The sequence below is a fragment of the Vitis vinifera genome, chromosome 11, assembly GCF_030704535.1.
Source record: "Vitis vinifera cultivar Pinot Noir 40024 chromosome 11, ASM3070453v1".
NCBI lineage: Eukaryota > Viridiplantae > Streptophyta > Magnoliopsida > Vitales > Vitaceae > Vitis > Vitis vinifera.
The window spans coordinates 6,856,675-6,882,850 of record NC_081815.1 but is presented as its reverse complement, the minus strand read 5'-3'; the positions used below and the strand labels follow the sequence as shown (position 1 = coordinate 6,882,850).

At 37.3% G+C, this 26,176-nt stretch overlaps 1 protein-coding gene across 2 annotated transcripts in view; it reads right to left on the bottom strand.

Annotated features, from left to right (window-relative positions):
* Window positions 1-26,176, bottom strand: part of LOC100260203 (protein ENHANCED DISEASE RESISTANCE 2) — a 123,778-nt gene that overhangs the window by 30,460 nt on the left and 67,142 nt on the right. For both annotated transcript variants that reach the window (XM_010658253.3, XM_059740697.1), the window contains exons 13-18: window positions 25,124-25,294; window positions 17,196-17,422; window positions 15,853-15,919; window positions 5,896-6,071; window positions 5,342-5,443; window positions 2,710-2,757 (exon numbers count right to left, since the gene is read on the bottom strand). In XM_010658253.3, coding sequence (XP_010656555.1) covers window positions 2,710-2,757; window positions 5,342-5,443; window positions 5,896-6,071; window positions 15,853-15,919; window positions 17,196-17,422; window positions 25,124-25,294 — 791 coding nt within the window. The remainder of the gene's footprint in view (window positions 1-2,709; window positions 2,758-5,341; window positions 5,444-5,895; window positions 6,072-15,852; window positions 15,920-17,195; window positions 17,423-25,123; window positions 25,295-26,176) is intronic.

Below are 26,176 nucleotides of genomic sequence, written 5' to 3'. Positions count from 1 at the left end.
CATCTTCGGAGACCTCGTCGTCACCCCTCCTAGTTGGCTTTGTCTTCGCCTAATCTCACCATTGCACCATTGAGATCACGTCACAGCCTCGTTGTGGCCCTGGAATCGTCCTTGCCATCGACCTTCTCTTTCCCTCAAATATCCACCCTTGCGCTATTGCAAACTCATCATGAGAGTGGAATCACACCATCGTTGTTGTTGTAACCAAAGATTTTTCCTTCTATAGGCGTTCCTTACATTGTAGATTTCATCGGAAATCAAAAGTGCCTAACCTTCGACGTACTTCCGTCATCGCCAAGAGTGCTGGACCTCTAATGCCACAGCTATAGTCATCACCATCCCACATTGACACCAGCTGCACTTCTTCATATTGGCGTGAAACTTTTCTCTTTTGAGAACATCTAATACTTCCTTCATGTCTAGATTTGAATAAGTCTACAACAAGGCTTCCCAAATCTCTCAAGAAGTAGTGAGAAACATGCCAAGTCTTCAAATCTCTGGTTTAATAACATTCCACAGCCAAGACATGACCATGGGATCTTCTTCATCCCAAGAATTGAACCTGGGACCTTGCTTGCTTGGTTCAAGCTAAAGGAGGTGATTCAGCTTTCCTCTTCCTTTGATGAAAGTCTTGATCTATTGGGACCACTTATGGTAGTTACTGCCATTCAGTTTGAAGGGAACTGGAGATTCTGATTATCTTTGAATTGATTTCCAGCAATAGTTGGTGATCTTGTCTGAACTATGGGAGAGAAGTTGGCACCCGATCTTTCGAACATGGTGGATTGAGACTAAGCAACAGAGGTAGAATTTTTTGCGATTAAAAATCAAATGGGCTTCACAGGGAACAATCTAGCATTGTGACCAAATCATGTTTTTGGGGATAACTTGGTGTTGAAGGGAAACCAAAAAAAGGAAACTGCCCAAAAGCCCTGGGGCTCTGAAACCATGAAGAATAATTAGAAGAAAAGGAATACTATTTTTATCTCTTTTTCATTCTGTATTGAAAAAATGTATCGCAATATATTGTGATTATGGACAAAATAGGGAAAAAAGGAGGAAACTTCTATGTACTAGCCTAAGAATTAGGTAATCATAGGAAATCATGGGCCAACTATACAAGAAAGGGAACTCCCTAATTTTCAGTCTATATATCTTATTCTATAATCGGTTTTCCTTTTCAACACCTAGCATATCTCATCTACTCACTGCTCTATATCTTTCACCATTTTTCCAGATGTGAGTGTCTGGTCTTTGACCTTGTTAGGCATTTTCTCAATCTGTTCCTTTCTCTGAGCCTCGTTCCCTTCTGTTAATTGGATGCTTTTCCTTCCAACCAATTTCATTTAAAATCCAAAAGCCACTCTAAGATTGAGGTATTCATGTTGCTTTTTCCTAATAAAAATGTTAATACCAATTACAAGTTCTAGAAGAGGAGGCCTTTAAAGCCTTTTGTTTCTATCACTGTGACACTATCCACTAGTTTTGGTACTCCAGCATAACCCATTCAAACTTTCTGGGATTGATTGGGTTCCCCTAAAAGTGTGACAAAGAGGTTTTGGAGGACAGGTTTTATGACGTGTGGCTAATATCAGTGTGTTCTTTGAGGACAGATGGAGATCTATCATGACTCTATGAAACTTGATTCATTCTTTTACTTTGTTCAGCAACTGGTTCATTTCTATAATTTTTTTGGCACCTCTGTCACAGATGCATTTGTTGGATTCACTTTAAGTTTGTTAACACTAGATTGGAATCACAAAGTGGTTTCCACCTATTGCGGGCTCCATAAAATTTGACTTTGATGAACGTTCCATGGGTAATCCAGGACAACTTGGGATTAAAGGAGTGTTTCGAGATCATTGTGATACTAAACTTAGAGCATTTTCTAAACCAGTAGGAGAAAGTATGGCTACTGAAGGAAAAATTGAAGCTATTTTAGAGGGTTATCACAAGCCAAATCTTTGTGATTTTCAGACGGAGGCTTTGGTATTCCCATTTCATGGGGGTCCAACAGAGAAAGAGGTCCATTAAGATATGATGAGGGATCCCAAAAAAAAAAAAAAACACAAAAACATGGATGCTGCAAGCAATTTGAGATGTCCTTTTTCTTGGATTCAATATGTTGCTAACAAACACAAGGATCATTTAGACAAGTGAGGGGCTACACACTTGGTATTCTTTGTTGGGGATTTTTCACATCCTCGAGATGCTTAATGCTTTTGGATTATACATTGTTTTGGTTTCCATCTGCAATTTGTTTTGCTTTCTTTTGGAGGCATAAACATACTTTTTCTTGTTAGTAAGTTTTTTGCTAAATCTTGGAAGGATTTCTCATCCTTTATCATATTCATTGAACTTAGTAGGTTCAATGCAATGAATTATCTTGTTTCTGATTTGAAACAAAAAAAAAAAAAAAGGAAAAATGGATATCTCTAATCTGCAGCTATAATTTTGACAACCAGCCACAATGTAAAATGTTCCAATCCTTCAAATTGTTCATTGCACACAACAATGAAACTCAAATGTGAATTATATAAAGGACCTACTATGATTTTTTTTTAAAATTTATATAACTAGAGAATAAACTCCATAGCAGCGACAATACACTTATCATTTACTACTTAAAAGAATTAGAAAAGGTGCCCATAGATCTCTGAATCATACATGGTATCACACTTATTGAATAATAGATATTCTTATACATACCTCAAGATTAATGATGAGAATAAATGGGAGCTTTTTTCCAGCTTCGCACTGAAATTGAGAAAGGAACAATTAGATGCAGAAATTATTAAATAGTGAAAATCTAAGGGTATTCTCAAGTAAAATATATGATTTTCAAGCCTGGGGAAACATCACACTAGATGTTTTAGCAATGTCTTGCAAGATGCACCTAAGGTCATAATTGCTTTAAATAACTAGAATAAACTGGAAAATTAGTAAGAATATGAAAGTTAGAAAGGAGATGCTAATGCTACTAGTGGCTTTATGAAAAAATTATGTGGCATCCATTAACACGAGCAGCCAACAGGATCATACCAAACAGATTCAGCAGCCACCAGGCAGACCTTGCCTCTGGCAGTTGGGATGCTCCAAACTTTCTCAAATGGCTGACCAAGACAAGTGTAGGTTAAACTCTTTTTTAGTAGGGGAGCAAAAAGCAGTAAAGAACAAGGCCTTTGGTTATTTTTTGAATTCTTGGAATGGGCGTAGTTATAAAGAAGTTGCAGGCATAGAATTTTTTTTATTAGAAGTTGCAGGCATAGAATTTTTTTGATTAGTAGTTGCAGGTATAGAATTAAAACAGGATAGTTAGACTAATAAGCTATAGAGAAGCTTCAAAAACTTTCAAGTTAAAAGTCTTTAAGAGGCAATTGTTTGTTTATTTATTGGATCACTTTTACATGGATAATTTGCCTCCACCATTTTGTTAAAATAGAAGAATTAAGTACATAGAAGAAGGAGAAAGGACACCATAAAAAGACCTCCACCATCCAAGGAAATGTTTGAAAAGGGACAACAAAAGCATTATTTAAGCCACACTAAGCAATAATATTTACTTCTGTCTCACTTCGTAGAAAAAAATGGTACACTCAAATGTTGGAAAGTGTCTCAAATTCCTAATTGGTGTAGATTCTTTTTTGTAAAGAATATTGTATAAAATACTTTCTATACTCATGTCATTGTTGTTGAAGTACCAATTTTCCTAGAAGCTTAAGCTTATAGGATCTGGGTTTAATATGCATATCTTGCTTCTTAACACCCTCCCTCATGTGCGGCCCCATACCCACGCATGGAGAGATAAACAACATTTGGATTCACATCAAATAGACAAAATTTGGATTCATATCCAACAAAAACAAATGAGAAAATGCAAATTGTGAAGAGGTGGCTCAAACCCATGACCTCTTGCAAAGCCAATCTCTCATACCATGTTGAAGTACCAATTTTCCTAAAAGCTTAAGCTTGCAGGATTTGGGTTCAATATGCATATCATGCTCTTTAACAATTGTAATATTAGATTTTCTTATAAAGTACCAAAAAAAAAAAAATATTGGGAATCTCTATAAATATTTTAAGTCATGAGGGGAAAAGGTTATGAGATAAGATGAGTTTATGAAGACTATACGCGGTAGATAGAGATATGAGACACATGGTGGAGTAAGGGAGTTCATGGTTCATGGTGTAAACACAAGGAGTGGGGAAAATGGAATGTTTCAGGATCCAATAATTGTATTTAGTTTTTGTTCTTTATAATATTTTTTATGGTATAGTGGAATGATTCTCTATCATTCATGAATGTAGGTATGGTTGGTTAAACCACGTTAAAACCTCATGGATGTATTTTATCTTTGTGTTCTTAAACTAACATGTCTACATTAAAGCTTTAGCCAGTAAAACATCAAATACACTGTTTTCTTTCTAAAAGCTACAAAACTCAAAACTAGAAAATGAATTGTCAAGGAGAAATTTTTCCCTAACAATGATATCAACAAAGGTTTGGGAATCCATTTGTTAAGAAGGATGTTTTCCCTTTAAATGATACAACAAAGGTTTTGGAATCACTTTCCTTGTTTCTTCTTCCTTCATTTTTTTTTTGGAGTTATGTTATGTTGGCATAAGATTTTAAAATCACCTTTCATGATAGGTAGTATGAATATTAAACTCCTGGAAGTATCAAAGACTATAAAGTACTCTTCTAGGTCTGCTATGCAAATGGGAGAAAACTTTGAACCACTAGGTGAGGGTGTTGAAGTAAAATGATGCAATAGGCATTTTTTCACGATTTGCTTATCATATAATACAAATGGCAAGAAAACTGAAATCTGTTCCCTACCTAAACAAGGAATTGGGAGAGATAGTGCAGCCTAATTCATGGCATCATCAGCTTGAACCGATCAACCGGTATGAGCTTAGGAAGGAATCTCAACAAAGGTATTGGAATCACTTTCCTTGATAAGTAATGTGAAACTTAAACTTCAGGAAGTATCACAGACAATTTATCAATGCTATGGTTCTGCTTAGCAACTGGAGAAACTTTAAACGAATGTACATAAGGGGGTTTAAGTAAAGCGATGCACTAGGAACTGTTTCACACTTTTGCATATGGACTAAACTATTTTGTATAGGTCTCCTTGTATAGTGGAGCAGTTTAGACATCCTTTGATCATTTTTTTGTAAATTGTGGAGGACCCCTCATCCTTCTCATATACTTTTTATCCATAATTAATAATTAATACATCTTTTGTTTCTGATCAATATATATATATATACAAGAAGAAAAATGAAATATATATCATATAATATAAACAGAAAGAAAATGAAATCTGACCCCTACCTGAACAAGAGATTTGGGATGCAATGCAATCTTATTCATTGTATTATCAGCTTTAAACCAATCAACTGCTATGAGCTTGAGAAGGGGATCTCCTCCCATTACCTGAAAATGTTTTAGATTATTTGACAGACATTCGGTAGAATAACTGAATATCATATTTCAGCAGCAACCAAAGCAATCTGGTGCATGTACAATTTAATAACATATATAACAGAAGAAGCTATACCCTTAGAAGAAAAAAAAAAAAAAAAGAAGAAAGAAATTACAAGTACCTGCCACAAGTAAAAAATCAAATCGTTGTATTTGCATTAAAAGATGCAAAGAAAAAGGACTGGAATAAACTCAAACTACAACTTTAGAAAACAGAAATTAGAGACCTAAACCAAGTAGAGTGAGATGAGTAGTACTACATGAAGACTGACGAGCAGAGATTGTGAATGCTCACTGTTGTTTATACCTAGAAGTACCATATTAAGTTACAGAACACATCAATACAAGTGGACAAGCATGGTTGAGCAATGCAAAAACTCACTCTAAAGAGGATGAAAGCCCACCTTATAATTATCTTCTAGGTAAGTCTTTCCTCTGATCATAAATCCTGCACCATCCAGAGTAGTCCAGCAATTTGTGTCCTTTTTATCCTTCCCTTGGTGCATTGAACAGTGGAATTGGCTTGGATCGACATTGACAGGAGATGCATTCGGATCAAGTTCCTTATTTGCATCTAGAGCTGCATCCATAATAATCTAGAATTTTAAGTAATGGATACTTTCTAAGTGAAGGGAGAAAAAGGCATTGCAGAATCATAATATAATTGTTGGAATCCTTAACCAATGAAAACATAACAAAATACAAAAGTGCCTTCTATATTTACTTTAGCTACCCCATTGAATTCTTGATTTTTCTTTTTATTTTTTGATTAAGAACAAACTATTTATTGATAAGACTTTGAAGTACAAGTGAAGGATGAGAAGTCTTTCCAAAATAAAGAGCATGATCAAAAAGAGAAAAAGCTCACAAGAGTAGAAAAATAACCACATTGAATAAGCATAGGAGAAGAATATATACAAAATATGGATCAATGTACAACTCAAGGGGGTAAAAAAATCCCCTACAAAAGAAACCATTTGTTTGGCTCTGTGTTTAGCTAAACGATCAACATTCTCATTACCTGAATGAGGGGACCAAGAGAAGTAACAAACCAAAATGCTAGCTGGGTCTAGGATTTGACTTGTATTTTCAAGGACCTTTATCCAACTTAGACACCCATGAGATAAAGGTTATTCTTCTATTAGGGACAAAAAGACTTCTTTTTATTTATTTTTTATTTTTTTATGAGAAACAACAATATAATATATTAAGGTAAGTAAGAATAAATACAAATAGAAGAATGGGGAATCCTCTAAAAAATCTACACAAAAAGTATCTAGGAACCTCCAAAGTACTAAGTGAATCTATACAACTATGAAGTGCAACAACCCATATGGGAACATACAAAAAGCAATCAATCCTTGCTAGCCCACACCTTTGGAACTACATGCCAATATCTAATCAAGTTGAATCATATTAAGGGGAATGCCCTTAAAAGTTGTGGTACAAGTGGTCTAAAAAGAGGCTAAGAAATGAAGGATATTCCAAAGACCCTTCGAAGTTCTTGCCTTGTCCTAAAAAAATCCTAATGTTTCTTCCCTGCCACACAACCCACATCAAAGTAAGACAAGTGAATTGTCATAACACCATACCTCTTATGGTATTTCCCAACCCTTTATATGAGATGGTCATCATGTCACATATAATCCTAGGAGGAGGAACCTAGTTCAAATGAGTCAATTTGAATAGCTTATGCCATAGCCCTAAAGTCAAAGGATAGTATAAGAAAAGATGATATATTGTTTCACCACTCTCCATACACAACAAACAAACATCAAGACTAAGGGCTATGTAGGATCTTCTCATTTGTAGCATGTCATTGGTGTTTATCTTATTGTGGGCCATTAAGCAAACAAAGGACTTGACCTCAAATAAGGCTTGTGATTTCCAAACAAAATCAGTAGGGAATAATGGAATTGGATTAGTATGGTTGGACAAAACTAAAAAGAACGACTTAACTATAAATAAACCTGAAGAAGATAAGGACCAAGCTCTCACATCAAGAACAAATGGAGTTAAGTGCAAACAAGAAAGAGATGATACAAATCTTTCATGATCTCTTATTTCAAAGTCTAAAAGATTGCGACGAAAGTTTAAGTTCTAAAAAAGAAAAGGAATAGTGGTCAACCATCCAATCTTGGAAATTGCCTATTAAACAACTTGGAAATGTCTCCTATAAGAAATTTATATCATTTTACTTTAGATAAGAACTTTAGAATGACAATCATAAGATTAAACATCAGATGTCAATAATCATAGCAATAGAAATATAAGCCATACCATACTGGTATTCAACATAGTGACGCATCCCTATTTCCTAGTTGTCTTATTTCATGACAATCATCTTCATGTGAATTCACCAACAGTCAAAGAAGAAGAGGAAGAAGAAGAAGAAGAAGAAGATGAAGAAAAGAAGAAGAAATTTAGAATGACAATTATTATTATTTTTTTATTTTTTGATGAGAAACAACAATGTGATATATTGAATTAGGAAATAAGAAGTACAATAGAAGGATGAGGAATCCTCCCACAAACAAAAGCTAAACACAAGAAATACCAAAACCACAAACCATAAGGTAAATACAAAAAGCAACCTCTCCTTACTAACCCACATCCTTGGAACTACACATCACTAACCAATCAAGTTGAACCATATTAAGGGGCATGTCCTTAAAAGTTGTGGTGCAAAAGGCTCAAAAACAAGCAAAGAAATGAATGGTATCCCAAAGAACCTCTGAAGTTCTTGTCTTGTCCTAAAAAAATCCTAAAATTTCTTTCCCACCACACAACCCAAATTAAAGCAATATAGGTTGTTTGCCGCAATAATAGGCCTCTCTTGAAGCCTCCCAATCCCTTATATGTAATGGTCATCATGTTACAAATGCTCCTCGGGGGAACCCAATCCATCTTGACCCATCTAAATAATCTGTACCATAGATCCATCGTCAAAGGACAATGTAAGAAGAGATGATTATGCTCCACACACAACTTTCAGATATCAGGATTGAGAGCTTTGTAGGGTCTTCTCAACTGTAGCATGCCATTAGTATTTACCTTCTTGTATGCCACTAACCAAGTAAAGGACTAGACTTTAAAAGGGACTTGAGATTTCCGAATAAATTAGTAGGGAAGAAAGGAATTGGATCAGAATGGTGGGATAAGACTAAAAAGAAAGACTTAACTGTAAATAAAACTAAAGAAGATAAAGACCAAACTCTTGCATCTGGAACGGATGGGGTTAAGTGCAAACGGGCAAAAAAGGACGTGCCTTTCTAGTTCTTTTATCTCAGAATCAGAAAGGTTACAACATAAATTAAAGCTCCAAGATAAGGGACAAGTAGACCTAATAATTGATGAGATAGGAAGCTTTTTAATTGTAACTATCTTGAATAGTCCTGGAAATTGAAAGCCTAAAAGGTTGATCCCTCCACCACAAGTCTTCCCAAAAACGGATTCTCTCCCTATCTTCGATCACAAACTGAGTGTAGCTGGTAAAATCCTAAAGAGCCTATGCAATAGCCTTCCAAGGGCAACGATGTGACCACCTAACTATAGTGTTGGCATCCCATCCATCAGTATGTGTCCCATATATGCTTAGAATAACCCGATGCCACAAAGCAAAACTCTCCCTAGGAAATCTCCATAGCCATTTCCCTAACAGAGCACAATTCTTTAGAGAAATCTTCCCAAAGACCAAACCACCTTCCATCTTAGGTTTACACAGCAAATCTCAGCTAATAAGATGATCTCTCTTAAAATTTAGGATGACAAGTATAAGATTAAGCATAAGATGTCAATGATCGTAGTAATAGAAATTTAAGTCGTCGTATTCAACATAGTGATGTATCCTTATTTCCTAATTGCCTTAATTCACCAACAATCATCCTAGTTGCCTTAATCCACCAGCAACCTTAATTCACTAACGATAATAATAATAATAATAAGAAAAAGAAGAAGAAGAAGATAAAAGAAGAACAATATTCCTCAATTGTCTAAATTCAGCAAATCAATCATCTTTTAAAGAAAAAGAAGAAGAAGAAGGAGAAATTTAAATCTAGGAGATATTTTCCATTATTCAAATATTTTTGTTTCATTTAAATAATAAATCTGATTATATCAGATTCTAGGAGTTAGTTGTTGTTCTTTTAAATTATTGTTTAGAGTTTAAATTTTAAATTTTTTATCCTTTTTTTGGGCATCAGATTGTTAGCTTAGTTTGAATAAGTCTCCTAGGTTCTAGGTGGCAAAATTGTTAGCTATTGTCTAGCCATTTGTTTAAGTAGTTGAAATCTCCAACTTTGTAATCAATTTGAATTTCAATAAAAGTCAAGAAACCAGTTCGGTTTCATGGTATCAAAGCTTGGATACTTGATCTGACCAACACTTGACAATGACTAAGACAACCATGACTGGTGTGAGGGGAGGTGACGACTCTGAAGCTACCTCAGTCGCAACCCAGAACAGAAATCCAACAGTGACGACAACACATGGGGGAGCAGAGAATCTAATACTGCAAATCACCATTCACAAACTTAATGGATGGAACTTTCTGCAATGGTCCCAGTTTGTCAAGCTCTTTATCAAAGGGAAAGGAAAGCTTGGGTATCTCACTGGAGCAACTAAGATGCCCAAAGAAGATGATGCAGCCTATCATGTATGGGACACTGAGAACTCTATGGTCATGGTCTAGTTAATTAGTTCAATTTTAGCAGAAATCGACCAGACCTACCTATTTCTTCCCAAAGCTAAGGAACTCTGGGATGTTGTCCAAGATACGTATTTTGATTTGGGAAATTCAGCCCAAACATTCAAGATCAAAACTAAGCTTTGTGAAGTTAAATAGGGAAGTTATAGTGTGACACAGTACTATAACATTCTCCAAAATTTATGGCAAGAATTAGACCTGTTTTCTAAAGTCAAACGGAAGTGCACCGAGTATAGTGCGCACTACTGTAAGCTTCTTAAAAAGGAATGTGCGTTCGAGTTTCTCATGGGACATAACAAGGAGTTAGACGAAGTAAGAGGTAGAGTTCTGGGCAAAGAACCTATGCCCTCTATCTGCAAGATATTTGTTGAAGTGCAACGCGAGAAGAGTCAACATAAGGTGATGTTGGGTGAGCCTATACCAAGAGTAGTGGAGAACTCGACACTAGCAATAAAGGGTTTTGAGAACCTAATGTCAAATGACTATCATCCTGGACAATGAAACAAGCCAATATGTGATCATTGTCACAAGCGAGGCCATACTAAAGACACCTATTGGAAGATTCATGGAAAGCCCCAAAACTGGACGAACTTGAGGTCTGATCAAAACACTTGTCTTTCCACACTGTTGCCGAGACATTGTATAGCCAGTTAGGCGCCTTAGCATTCAATAAGGAGCAACTTGAACACTTGTAGAAGCTTATCAATCCATCAACCCCATCCATGCCTTCTACTTCACTTGTTCCATCCAATTCTAATTTTGTTCCTTCTTGTTCCTTGGCTCAAACAGGTAATTTTCCTTTAGTGTCACAACAGAGTCAAATCAACCATGGATAATTGGCTCTGGAGCCACAACCACATGACCAATTCTTTTAAGAGTTTTTTAACCTATTCACCATGTGCTAGGAATCTTAAAATCAAAATTGCTGATCAGTCCTTGTCATTAGTAGCTAGAAAAGGACACGTTTCTTTCTTATACTCTTGTGCTGAACTTTGTTCTTCATGTCCCAAACTTGTCCTATAATCTTTTGTTTGAGCTTAACTGTGAAGCTAAGTTTTCTACCTCTCGTGTTGTTTTTCAAGAACGGTCTATGGGAAGGATGATTGGCAATGCATGTGAACGTGAGGTCCCCTACTTCTTTGAAGATCAAGCCATCGTGAAAGGACAAGCTAAAGTTGCAAGTAGTGATTTGTTATCTTTTCCAAATTATGATGAAATAATTTCATGGTACTATAGGTTAGGTCATCCTAGTTTTCTATATTTGCAAAGTTTGTTTCCAGATTTGTTTTGAAATAAAAAGTTGTCCTTGTTGCAATGTGAAGTTTGTCAAATGGCTAAAAGCATAATCGTTCTTTTCTCCCTTTTCATCCTTACAAATCCTCTAAATCGTTTGCCATGACTCACAATGATATTTGGGGTCCCTCATGCATTACAAATTTAATGGGTACAAAATGGTTCATAACCTTTATTGATGATCACTTTAGAGCTTGTTGGGTTTATTAATTTGAAGAGAAATCTGAAGCTGCCCAAACCTTTAAAATTTTTTATTCTATGATCCAAAACTAATTTCAAACTTCTATCCAAGTATTTCGAACTGATAATGGCAGAGAGTATTTCAAAACTACCCTTGGAGGTTTTTTCGTCGAAAAAGGGATTGTCCGTCAAAATAATTCTGTAAATACTCCACAATAAAATGGGATTGTCAAACAGAAAAATAGACATCTACTGGAACTCAATCATTGATGTTCACAATGGGAGTAAAGAGAATTTTTTTGGGGTGATGCTGCTCTTACAACTTCTTATCTTATAAATAGAATGCCTCCCAAAGTTTTAAATTTCAAAACCCCAATCAATGTTTCTCTAGAGCCTTTTCCCAAATCACAACTTTGCACAAATCTTCGTTTGAAAATCTTCGGATGCATGACATTTATACATGCTCATGAGCCCAATAGAAGTAAATTAGAACCCCATGCTCATAAATGTATTTTTCTTAGGTAAGCTACTTCACAATGTGGTTACAAATGCTATTGTAACGACCCGCACCTAACCGTGTAGATATTGTCCGCCCTAGGCTCAAGTAGCCCTCATGGCTTTAAAACGCATCTACATGATTAAGAGGAATCCATACATATATAGTCCTAGTAACTTTTCCCCCTATCCGATGTGGGACATTACAAACATCCTCTTATGTAGACACAATGTTTTCGTTGTGTCCCATGGGATTGCGGGGCCAAATAGACAAACACTCCCTATAGAGCCAAATAAACCCCCACACCGAGGTTGGGGATTGGCTTTGATACCATTTATAACGACTGACACCCTAGATATTGTCCGCTCTTTAGGCCTAAAGGAGCCCTCACGGCTTTAAAACGTGTCTACATGATTAAGAGGAGTCTATACATATATAGCCCCAATAACTTTCTCCCCTATCTAATGTGAGACATCATAGTTATGATCCTATTTCTCATAAGTTTTATGTGTCCATGGATGTAACCTTTTTTGAGAACCAACCATATTTCACCCAATCTTCGCTTCAAGGGGAGAAAACAAATGATGAAGCTCAGTTCTAGGAAACACCACCACCAGTTCTGCTCATTTCAGTTCTGCCAGAAACTCCAGAAAATAATGTCCAGTTTTGTTCAGCCACCAGTTCTGCCCAGTTCTGTTTAGCCACCAGTTTTGCCCATTCAGCTACCAGTTTTGCCTAGTATTGTTCAACCACAACCACCATCCCTGCCTATAGTTCTAGTACATCCCATCTCAGGGGGAGATAACAAATCCCTAATGAAAGCAACACAACCTTAGCATTCAACCAAGCTTCGTGTCTACTGTAGGAGGCAAAAACCAGAAGAAGTGGATGTCTGCACACTTCCAGCACTTCAAACAACCGAACCATTGGTTGTTCCAAACCCAGGTAAATCTGATTCTAAAAAAAACCAGTGATTTGAATCTTTCAATTGCACTTCATAAATGAGTTAGAAGCTGTACTTCCCATCTTATTTCCGATTTTGTTTCACTTCACTGATTGTCACCTTCATTTCATGCTTTTACTTCTCATCTTTCCCGTGAAAGTGTTGCAAAGAATATACAGGAGACTATGGCTATCTTGGAATGGAAGAATGTTGTCCTTGGAGAAATGCAAGCTTTGAATCAAAATGAAACGTGGGCAGTAGAAGATTTGTTGAGAGGAAAGAGGTCTATGGGGTGTAGATGGGTGTTTACAATCAAGTATAAGTTTGATGGCTCGATTGATCGATATAAGGCGTGTCTCATGGCTAAAGGTTTCACTCAAACCTATGGCATAGACTACTTGGAGACATTTGCACCTGTCTCAAGGTTGAACACCATCCGCATCTTACTCTCATTAGCAGCCAATTTGGATTAGCCATTGCAGTAGCTAGACATTAAAAATGCATTCTTAAATGGCGATTTGAAGGAAGAAGTGTATATGGATCTACCTTCGGGCATCGAAGGAAACAAACCAAGTGTGTAGGTTGAAGAAGGTTCACTAGAATCTTAAGTAGTCTCGCAGAGTGTGGTTTGATAGGCTTTCTAAAGTTCTAAAATGATATAACTTCCTGCAGAGCCAATTGGATCAAACAATGTTCTACAAACACTCAAAAGACGAGAAGGTGACAATTCTAATAGTGTATGTAGATGACATGATTCTGACCGGTGATAATGTAGCGGAAATGGAGGCACTAAAGAAGATTATTGCAAAATAATTTGAAGTCAAAGATCTCGGATCTTTGAGATTTTTTTTAGGAATGGAGGTTGTTAGAAATAAAAATGGCATTTCAATATTGCAAAGGAAGTATGTACTCGACCTACTGAAGGAAACCGGAATGCTAGGATGTAAACCTTGTGAAACACTAGTACACTCAAATCAGAAGCTAGGAGTGGTAGACAAAGGATATCTAGTTGACAAGGGAAGCTTCCAACGATTGCTAGGGAAGTTAACATATCTTTCACACACACACGACCTGATATTGCTTTTGCTGTTAGTACTATTAGCCCATATATGCATTCACCTCATGAAGCTCACTTAGAGGCTGCATATAGAATTCTAAAGTACTTAAAAGGAACTTTTGGAAAGGGAATTTACTTTGGGAAGAATGATGAAACGAGAATCTAAGCATATATAGACACGGACTGAGTTGGTTCAATAGAAACTAAGTGATCCACATATGGTTATTATTCATTTGTTTAGAGAAATTTGGTCACTTGGAAGAGTAAAAAACAAAATGTGGTGGCAAAGAGTAGCACAGAAGCAGAATTCAAGGTGGTAGCTCGTGGAATGTGCAAAATCATGTAGATTAAAAGGGTTCAGGAAGAATTGAAGATCACTGCAAAAGGTCCAGCCATGATGTATTATGATAACAAGGCCACGATCAGCATCTCACATAATCCAATTTATCATGATAGAACAAAGCATGCCGTTGTCACTTCATTAAAGAGAAGATTGAGCAAGGAGAGATTTGTGTGACTTATGTGCCGACCAAAAGTTAAGTAGCTGATGTCTTGACCAAGGGACTGCCGAGAATCAGCTTTGAGACAAAAGTAGACAAGCTGAGCATGAGAAACATTTACGGGCTAGCTTGAGGGGGAGTGTAGGAAATATAGAAGATATATTCTGTTATTCAAATATTTTTGTTTCATTTAAATAATAAATCTGATTATATCAGATTCTAGCAGTTAGTTGTTGTTCTTTAAAATTGATTAGAGTTTAAATTTAATTCTTTTATCCTGTTTTTAGGCGTCAAGTTGTTAAGTGAGTTTGAATAAGCCTCCTAGTTTCTAGGCGGCAGAATTGTTAGCTATTCTCAGCATAAGATAATAGTAACACGTTAACATATTTCCTAGTTGTCTTAATTCAATATTAACATATTTCCCAGTTACCTTAATTCAGCCTTCATCTTCACAAAAGAAGAAGAACAATATTTCCCAGAAGAAGATAATATTAACATATTAACATATTTTCGGTTGCCTTAATTCAATAGAACCATCATCTAAGAAGAAGAAGATTTCCTACTTGTCTTAATTCAACAAAACAATTATCTTCATGATAATGATGATAATAATGAAAATGATGACCCGTCAAGGTAGTCCAATTGGTCAGGGTGAACACAGGGAAGTGTGGTCCAAGTAAGTGGCACATGGTTCTAGGTTTAAATCCTGCCACTAATGATACTTTAAATTTACTCGATGCTAGTTGTTGCGAGGCGGTAAACACCTCAAGGTTTGGGTCCCCATGGAGAGTCCTAAGGGCTTGGCCATGGAAGGTTCTTTAATTATCAAAAAAAAAAAATGAAAATAATGATAATAATAAAAGAAGAATATTTCCTAATTGTCTTAATTCAACAAAACCAATCATCTTCATGATAATGATGATGATGATAATAAGAAGAAGAATAAGAAAAAGAACATATTTCTCAGCCGACCATCATCTTCATGTGAGAAGAAGAAGAAGAAGAAGAAGAAGAATATTTTTGTCATCTTCATGTGAATAATAACAACAAAAACAACAACCACATATTTCCCAATTGCCTTAATTCAACAGAACAATCATCTTCATGTGAATAACAACAACAACCACAATAATAATATATTTTGATGTGTCCTTCAAATTATAAGCATTAAACAAGGAGGAGAGAACCTGAAATTCTCTTCAAAGCTAAGCTTGTGATGGCCCATGAAACATTCTTCAGCTTCACTTTTTTATCCTGAGAGTTGAGAGAAAATACTTCAAATTCCTCTTTCCTTTTTAGTAGAAAATAGAGAACCGAAAGACCAATTGAGAAAAGGATGTACAATGAAGGATAGAGATAATTCAAATTTTACAGGCCTTTAAAAAATCCCTGTGTTGCATTCAATTGAGCGCTACTAGTATTCTATATCCAATATAAAGTGAGTGGAAAAGAGAAGACATAGATTCTATATCTAGATTATAAGCGGAAAATGGGGGCAAAGAAGGGGGTTGGAGGTCTTGAGAGGTGATAAGAGGATATGATATTGGGTTATGTAAAGCGACAAGGAAGGATTGAGATACATTTAATCTAAGAGTTTCGTTGTTTGTGGGAAATAAGAGGAAGGTGAAGTTCTAGAAGGATAGGTGATGCGATGATGAGCCTTTGTGTGTCTCCTTTCCATCACTATTTGCTTTAGCCTCATCAAAGGATGCTTGGGTGGTGGATTTGTGGGAGTAGGTTGGGGAGAAATGTTATTGAAACCTTTGTTTTTCTAAAAATTTGAATGATTGGGAGCTTGATAATGTAGAACATTTTATTGCTAGACTGCAAGGCAAGTTAGTGAATGGAGAGGTAGAGGATAGAGTAGTGTGGATGAATTCAAGGAAAGAAACGTTCTCCATGAAGTCTCTATATGTTGTCTTAGAGTTGGGGAGCTCAATTTCCTTTTTTGCAAGGGTCATCTAGAATACATTGGCTCTAAGGCAAGTTTCTTTGCATGGGAAGTTTGTTGGGGAAAGGTTTTGACTCTTGTCCAACTCTAGCAAAGAGGGTGGACACTAGTTAATAGATGCTTCCCATGTAAAGTGGAAGAGGAATAAATTGACCACATCCTCCTTTAGTTCTACAAGGCAAGGGTCTTTTGGCAATTGTTTCCTTTCTTTGGGATTTCTAGGGTTCAGTCGACCATACTGAGGGAGACTATGTGGAAAGACAGAAATCGAAGGTCATTTGAGAATGACGAGGTATCCATCTAGAGTCTAAAGAGTTTTTTTCCTTAGTAATCTTCTATTGTGCATAAACTTGTACATAGGTGATGGGTCAATGTGTCTAATTGATGCGGTTGATTGGTTGGGACCTTATTGAGGAGGGAGGTATTATAAGTAATCCCGCCTTAGTTGCTCCTTGGCTCTTTTTGTTATTATCTTTGGCACTCTTTGCATACTTCCACTGTACTTTGCCGTGCTGATTCACTTTTTAATATATTTCATCATTGCTTGTCGAAAAGGGGCAAAAAGATAAATTGAAAAACCTTCTTGTCAAGTTCTGCATCATTGTCGAGTTCTGCATCATTGTCATCGTCACTATCTTCATCTTCAGATAATGAATCACCAGCAATTGCATCATAGAACTCATCCCGCACTTCAGTATCCTCATATTCGGTATTGGAAACAGAAACTTCAGAGCTAGTAGAATGGACAACAGTGGTGGAAGCTTCAAATTTTAGAGCAGGATTGGCTCCAATATATTCCTTCAGACCTGAATAATCATGAAACAAGAAAATGTCACCACCAATGAAATGAATGGTTTAAAAGGTCTGACAAATATAGCTACAAGAATATACCAACTTTGTGAAGCATTCACTTGCATTCTGGTCCTAAAGTATAATGATTCTTAGAATTGGTTTGGCCATGGATCATATTCTTGGATTGCTATAGTTATGTGCTTCTCATTATACCTATCATCTTGATCATTATATCATCCTGGATAGCAGTTCCAATGGCTGGATCTTTCCAAAAATAGGAAAAAGAAAAAGGCCACATATAATGGTTATTTCCAGAAATTCTCCCCTGTTATGAATATTTTGTATTATAAAAAATATTGCTACAAATGACCAAAGGTAGTATAAAAGTTGGATTTCATATTCCCCTAAGTCTGAAAACATTGACTAAAATTGGCTGACATTTTTTTATATTTAAATCCTTAACTACAACAAGCTTTTACATCCAAGCACCTGACTGTCTAATCTCAAAAGTAACAAGATAGCTGCCAAAAAATTTCAAGACCCAACTAAAATAAAACAAAACTAAAATAGAATAAATCTTGTGTTTAAGAGGCTAAGGGAGGGGGTGGTTTGCTCCATGTTAGATTCCATAAAGAAAGTAGTCACCTGTCATATATATATATATAAACAAAGAAAACTAAAATTGAACAGAAGGAAAAATATTTAGGCCTCAGATTGAACTAATCTAAAATTCCAGGCTAAATAGTAGGCCCACTTGGCTTTTGCATGCCCTTTGAGTGCTTGTTATCAACTCCCCAAGTTAGAAACAAAGAATCCAGTTCCAATGAGAAAATTTTCACAATCTCAGCAATAAATCCTCTTCAACTACTCTCCAGAAATACAAACACTCTGCTACCTGATCTGCATAACCACCTCACCAGAAATTGCTTCTACTGGTTGCCTGCCCCAACTTACCTCTTAAAAATCCATTGCATCCTCAATGGCATCTGGTTCTTCTTTTAAAGATGAGACCTAGAGGATTGTTGGAGTTGCCTCTCCATCAACCCCTCAAATGAATACAAATTACAGAAGGCAATCATTTAACTAATTGACAAATCCAATGGCAACTTTACCAATTAAGCATTGGGCTAATGTTCTTCAAACATGTTGCAATAAGTCCTACCATGAAATCTGTATTGCATCAAATGCACTGGTACCATTTCATCCTTTTTGAACTCCTTGACCCATTGACAATGATCCATTGCATTTGCAGAGAATTCATGACATTTCTTGATTGCAAAGCTGTCCCATCTCCACCCCCTCAAGCTTTTTGGAACTATAAAGAACATGTTTTGAAGTTCAAGGTCATGAGGTTATTTTAAATGGTTCTTCCTAGCAGATTCACAGAATGCATTTTTTTTCTTTTTATCAAAAGCAAAAGATGTATCAAGCATAAATAAAAAGTTTATGAGAAGGATTAGGAATCATTCCCACAAATACAAAAACTGAACAAAATAAAACTGAACTCCTCCACTATACAAGGATAAGTATACAAAATAGATTAGACCACATAAAAGAACAAAGATATCATCTCCTCAAACTTGGACTAAGCTCCTCTCATTGCTGACCAAACTTGCTTGATCTACATGTTAGATAGTGTACAGTTATTTAGGTTATTTACTTTTCCTTTTCCTTTTCTTTCCTTATTGCATTGTGGGTCCCACTCACATGTATATATATACCCAAGTCCAATGTGTATTATTAACAGTTTTTCAATAACAAAAATTAGGGATTCTCCCTTTTCTCTCTTTTCACATGGTATCAGAGCCTAGGGAGAAAAAAAACCCTAATTATTTCCGGGTTTATCCGTGAATCCATTCTAGGAAATCTTTCAATGACATTGTTTCATTCCGGTCACCTTTCCCATCTCCTAAAGCTTTCCAATCAACCGTATCGCCGTCAAAAAACCCTCACCGTCGACAACTTTTCCGGTGACCTTTTTCCGGCGAAGTCCTTTTCCGACACCAACCATACCATCAGGTGCGCAAGGAGAAGATCTTCAATTTTTCTCAAAGCACCGGAGGGAAATTCTCAGCCACGCGCCGGCCACGCGCGTTTCTTCTCTGGCAGCCTGAACCTCATGCGCCGGCGCGTGAGGGCGCGTGGAGCACTTTCCGGCCACACGCTTCCACCTCCAACCTCGCCTGACGCCGTCTAGCCACCCTCCATTTTTGCTTGTGCCATTCGAGCCCTACAAGTGCATTTTTTGGGGTTTTTTGTCTCAGCCGGCCCTCTAAACAGCCTTTCCGACGACCTCCGGTGACTTCCTCTCCACCCCGAGCCCTGCACGTGTCTTAGGAAGTTTTCTTCTACCCTTCCAGTAGTGCCACATTTGTTTTTCTTTACTATTTGGTCTCTCACAGCCGCGGATCCTCGATTTTTCTTCTTTCAGCCACGATCTGAAGCCGTATTAGGGCTCTCTTTGATCCAAACATATTTCGTTCTCCAGATAAGTAGATATGGTTACTAAAAGTTCCACTTTTTCCTCTGTCATATCTGGATCTCCTATGATTACTTCGGAGAAATTGGTTGGCAGTGAAAATTATTTGTCCTGGTTTGCCTCTGTGGAGCTTTGGTTTATGGGTCAAGGTTATGAGGATCACCTTGTTACGCAGGAGACGGATATCCCTAAGGTTGACAGAGTACAATGGAGGAAGATAGATGCACAGTTATGTAGTATGTTATGGCAATCAGTTGATCCTAAGATTCTGTTTCATCTTCGGGCCTACAAAACATGCTTTAAATTTTGGAATCAGGCGAAAGGGCTATACACGAATGATATCCAATGTCTTTATAAGGTGGCTTCTTCTATTGTCAATGTTAGACAACAAGACATGGATTTATCTACTTATATTGGGCAGATTGCCTCTCTTAAGGGGGAATTCTTGACTGTGATGCCTCTTACTACTGATGTTGGGGATCAACGAACACAGATTGACAAGTTCTTCATGGTTCTTACGCTTATTGGCCTCCGTCCAGATCTCGAGACCATCCACGATCAGATTCTTGGCAGTTTCTCCGTTCCATCCTTGGATGATGTGTTTACTCGCCTCCTCCGTATCTCCTCTACTCAGACTTTGTCATCTGATAACACTTCAGATTCTTCTGTGTTAGTTTTTCAAACTAACTCTCGAGGAGGACACAGTGGTAACCGAGGTAGAGGCCAACGTCCTCATTGCACCTATTGCAATAAGCTTGGCCACACTCGTGATCGGTGTTATCAGTTACATGGGCAGCCTCCCCGTACTGTCCACGTGGCCCAATCATCTGATCCTCAGTCGCCTCAGCCTCCCAGTTCCTCCACATCTCAGGGTATTTCCCTCACTGACAGTGAGTATGATGACTATCTCCGCTATCAGGCCACCAAGTCAGTTTCTGTTGCTTCTGTTGCCCAGATTGGTAATGCTTCTACTTGTCTTACCCACACATCTTCTCTTGGACCTTGGATTCTAGATTCTGGCGCTTCTGATCACATATCTGGTAATAAGGATCTTTTCTCTTCCATTACTACTACCTTTGTCTTACCTATTGTTACTTTAGCTAATGGTTCCCAAACTATGGCTAAAGGTTTTGGTTTCGCTCATCCTCTCCCTTCCCTACCTCTCCATTCTGTTCTTTATGCCCCAGAGTGTCCTTTTAATCTTATTTCCATCAACAAAATAACTCGCACTCTTAACTGTTCTATCACTTTCTCTGATAAATTTGTGACCTTGCAGGACCGGAGTACGGAGAAGACGATTGGCATAGGACGTGAGTCTCAAGGCCTCTATCACCTCACCTCACCTTCAACTCCTACAGTTTGCATTTCCACTGATGCTCCCCTCCTCATCCATAGTCGTCTGGGCCACCCTAGTCTATCCAAGTTCCAGAAAATGGTCCCTCGTTTTTCATCTTTGCCGTCGCTTGCGTGTGAGTCCTGTCAGCTTGGGAAACATACTCATGTCCCGTTCCCAAAGAGTTTGAATAATCGGGCAAAGTTTCCTTTTGAATTTGTCCACACTAATGTTTGGGGTCCTTGTCGGACCACGTCTACTTTAGGATTTCAGTATTTTGTCACTTTCATTGATGCCTATTCTCGATGTACTTGGTTATTTTTAATGAAAAATCGAGCTGAGTTATTCTCTATTTTCCAGAAATTTTATGCTGAAATCCAAACCTAGTACAATATTTCTATTCGTGTGTTGCGCAGTGACAATGTCAGGGAATATTTTTCTGCACCATTTACTTCATTTATGTCCCAACATGGGATCCTTCATTAGTCTTCTTGTGCTCATACTCCTCAACAAAATGGGGTAGCTGAACGTAAGAATCGACATCTTGTTGAGATAGCTCGTACTCTTTTTCTCCATAGTAATGTTCCTTTTCGTTTTTGGGGGGACGCTGTTCTTACAACATGTTATTTGATTAATCGTATGCCCTCATCTGTATTACACGATCAGATTCCTCATTCCCTTCTTTTCTCTGACCAACCACTTTATTTCCTTCCCCTTCATGTTTTTGGTTGTACTTGCTTTGTTCATATTCTCACTCCTGAACAGGACAAACTTTCTGCTAAAGCCACAAAATGCATCTTCTTGGGATATTCCAAACTTCAAAAAGGTTATCGTTGTTATTCCTCTGAGACTCATCGCTACTTTCTCTCCGCTGATGTTACTTTCTTTGAAGACTCACCGTTCTTCTCCACCTCTGAGTCTTTTCCTGTTTCTGAAGTCTTACCTCTTCCCATTATCTCCCCACCTGATGCAGTGCCTTCTCATCCACTTCAGGTTTATCATCGCCGTCATCGTGTCGCTGTTCCTCCTTCTTTGGCCGAGGTACCTGCTGACTCACTTCCTATCCCTTCGGCTTCTCCTGCCTCGGCTCTACCTCCTTCTGTTGACTTACCCATTGCTCTTCGGAAAGGTAATCGATCTACTCATAATCCTCATCCCATTTACAATTTTTTGAGTTACCATCAATTATCTTCACCCTATTCTGCATTTGTTTCTGCTATATCTTCTATTTCTCTTCTCAAGAGGACCCCTGAGGCTCTTTCCCATCCAGGCTGGCGACAGGCAATGGTAGATGAAATGGCTACTTTACACTCCAATGGCACTTGGGATCTTGTTGTTTTACCCTCTGGTAAATCTACAGTTGGTTGTCGTTGGGTCTACACAGTTAAGGTTAGCCCTGATGGTCAGGTTGATCGCCTTAAGGCCCGCTTAGTTGCTAAAGGCTATACTCAAGTTTATGGTTCTGATTATGGTGACACTTTCTCTCCTGTTGCCAAGATCGCTTATGTTCGTCTATTGCTCTCCATGGCGGCTATGCGTTCTTGGCCTCTTTATCAGTTAGATATTAAAAATGTTTTCCTTCATGGGGATCTTGTTGAGGAAGTTTATATGGAGCAACCACCTGGTTTTGTTGCTCAGGGGGAGTCTGGTTTAGTGTGCAAGTTACGTCGTTCTCTATATGGCTTGAAACAATCTCCTCAAGCATGGTTTAGCCGTTTTAGTTCTATTGTTCAGGAGTTTGGCATGTTCCGCAATACAGCAGACCATTCCGTTTTCTATCATCATAACTCTTCGGGGCAGTGTATTTATCTAGTAGTTTATGTGGACAACATCGTCATTACAGGCAGTGATTAGAATGGTATTCAGAACTAAAACAACACCTTTTCATCCACTTTCAGACTAAAGACTTGGGGAAACTCGAGTATTTCTTAGGGATTGAGATAGCTCAATCCAGTTCCGGTGTGGTTCTTTCCCAAAGGAAGTATGCTTTAGACATCTTGGAAAAAACCGGTATGTTAGACTGTAAACCGGTAGACACTCCTATGGATCCAAATGTCAAACTTATACCAGGATAGGGGGAGCCTTTAGGAGACCCTGGGAGATATCGGCGACTTGTAGGTAAACTGAACTACCTCACCATTACTCATCCAGACATTTCTTTTCCTGTAAGTGTTGTTAGTCAATTCCTACAATCACCATGTGATAGCCATTGGGATGCTGTAATCCGCATTCTTCGATATATCAAAAGCACACCAGGCCAAGGTGTGTTGTACGAGAACAGAGGTCATACCCAGGTTGTTGGTTACACAAATGCAGATTGGGCTGGCTCACCCACAGATAGACGTTCCACTTCTGGGTATTGTGTTTTTATTGGAGGTAACCTTATATCCTGGAAGAGTAAGAAACAAGATGTAGTGGCCAGATCTAGTGCTGAAGCCGAGTATCGAGCTATGACTCTGGCAACATGTGAACTCATATGGCTGAAACATCTTCTTTGGGAGTTGAGATTCGAAAAGGATGAACAGATGAAGCTGACAACCAAGCCGCTTTGCATATTGCATCCAATCCAGTCTTCCATAAAAGGACCAAACACATTGAAGTTGACTGTCACTTCATTAGAGAGAAGATCGCATCAGGATGTGTGGCGACTAGTTTTGTCAATTCAAATGATCAACTAACAGATATTTTTACTAAATCTCTCAGAGGTCCTAGAATTAAATACATTTGTAACAAGCTTAGTGCATATAACATATATGCTCCAGCTTGAGGGGGAGTGTTAGATAGTGTACAGTTATTTAGGTTATTTACTTTTCCTTTTCCTTTTCCTTTTCTTTCCTTATTATATTGTGGGTCCCACTAACATGTATATATATACCCAAGTCCAATGTGTATTATTAACAGTTTTTCAATAACAAAAATTAGGGATTCTCCCTTTTCTCTCTTTTCACACTACACACCAAATGCCAATTGAGCTTAATGACATTGAGAAGAATACCTTTAGAAGTGTTGGTACAAGAGGCCCAAAAAGAAGAAAGAAGTGAGATAGATCCCACAACGTTTCTGACATCCTCCACTTATCCTCAAAGATCTTAGCATTTCTCTTTCTCTCAACACGATCAAAAGCAATGTGAGACAAGTGATTTGCCAAAGGGACCTACTTACGCAGATTGCATTGATATCCATACTTCACTGTATTATTTATCCACTTTTGTTCAGACAGGGAAAGGTGTTGATAAAGGCTCATAAAAGTTTTGCAGCACAGCTGCATCTTCAACATGGTTTTATGCCATTGTTTTACGTTTGTCAATTTTGACTTCTTTAGCATTCAAGCATTTCCAAACTCTTCCAAGCTTATGTCTATCTATTTATATGTGTAAATATTAAAACATGTGCTTACGATTTCTAAATATATATGATAGTAGAAGAGCATTAACATTTTCTTTACAACCTGTATTCAAATGGACTCTAAACACAGTATCCCATCTTTGTACAATGGTATACAACATGAAGCAGAATACTCCCATAATGAGGTTCAAAATATTCTATGCGACGTCAATTAGGCAGAGAAGATAACTTCTCCCCAATAAATGTTACAATGACAAGGAAATGTTCTTCTCAAGCTTGATTACCATCCATTAAAATAATAAAATGTATAGCCATACAAGTAAGGACAAACCAGATGCACAATTGTCTTTGTCAGGAAGGCACATTGCCCAGAAAAAGTCAAGTTTCAAAGAAACTTGGGTGGTACAGAGGCCAGCATAGAAAGAAATTTTTTAAAAATCTGACAAAGACAGACATGATTGGTTGGAACCACCTAACTTTCTGGTCCCAAAACCACCTGATTCCTGACAGTTTAGTTTGTACAGAATATAGAAGAGAGAAATGATTAGGTTAACCAACCTGCTACTTGGCATAGTAACACAAAAGGAACAGAATTTTCAAATTTCGAATGGTGATTATTCTTCCATGTAAACCAGCTAGTAGAAGGCATCTCTAATGTGTGTGTCACAAGACATCTTGCAGTGTTTGAAGCCATAGGGGTATTTAACCTTCTGATTTCCCATGTAGAAGCTACAATGCAAAATTAATGTAGGTATGAGAAAGCAACAAGTTAATAAAGGAGCAACTAATCAGCAGATAATTTCTAATAGTACGGTATAAATTTAATTATCATAAATAAACATATATGGGGCGAAAAACTGAAAGACCTCTGCATTTAGCAATGACCCAGTCATGAACAATATGTGACTTAATTCAGCAAAAAATATTAAAGAGAAATATAGAAAAGCATGCTAGTTCTTTTAATCAGAAATGAAAAATATATTGATAATAGTAAAGTTCAAGAGAAAAATGAGAGGTTCTTCCCACAAAATACAAAACCTGATCAAAGTAAAACTATACTCCACTATATAATGATAACTACAAATGAAGACATGTACAAAATATCACAAGAAACCACAATCAAACTCTCTCAAATGTTATCCGCCCCTTTCGAATTTCCTTGGATTAGCAACAGTAAGAAGCATCCCAATTTCCACTTCTCCTACACAAAACACTTACATCCAGATATTTGCTTTAAAAAATTATCCTGTTTTACCTCCATATATATGATCATCCTATATTTTATAATAAATCCAAATCTAAAGAAATTTTTATGCTTAGCTCTACATTGCACAAAATCTTCCCTATTATTTTTTTTTTATTTTTTAATTTTTGATAGATTTGAAGTCTTCCCAATCAATGACTCCAATTACTGACAGCCTTCAAATCAGCCTGAGTATAAAACTCACCTTCTGTTATAAGAAACAGATTTGAAACATTTATCTACCACCTTATCAGACTACCCATTAATGATCTATCCTCAACATCCACCAAGTGAGCCAACCACCAATCTATACATCCCCAAATTACCATTCTTATTATCAAGGCCCCTGACTAATGTCTCATGGCCCC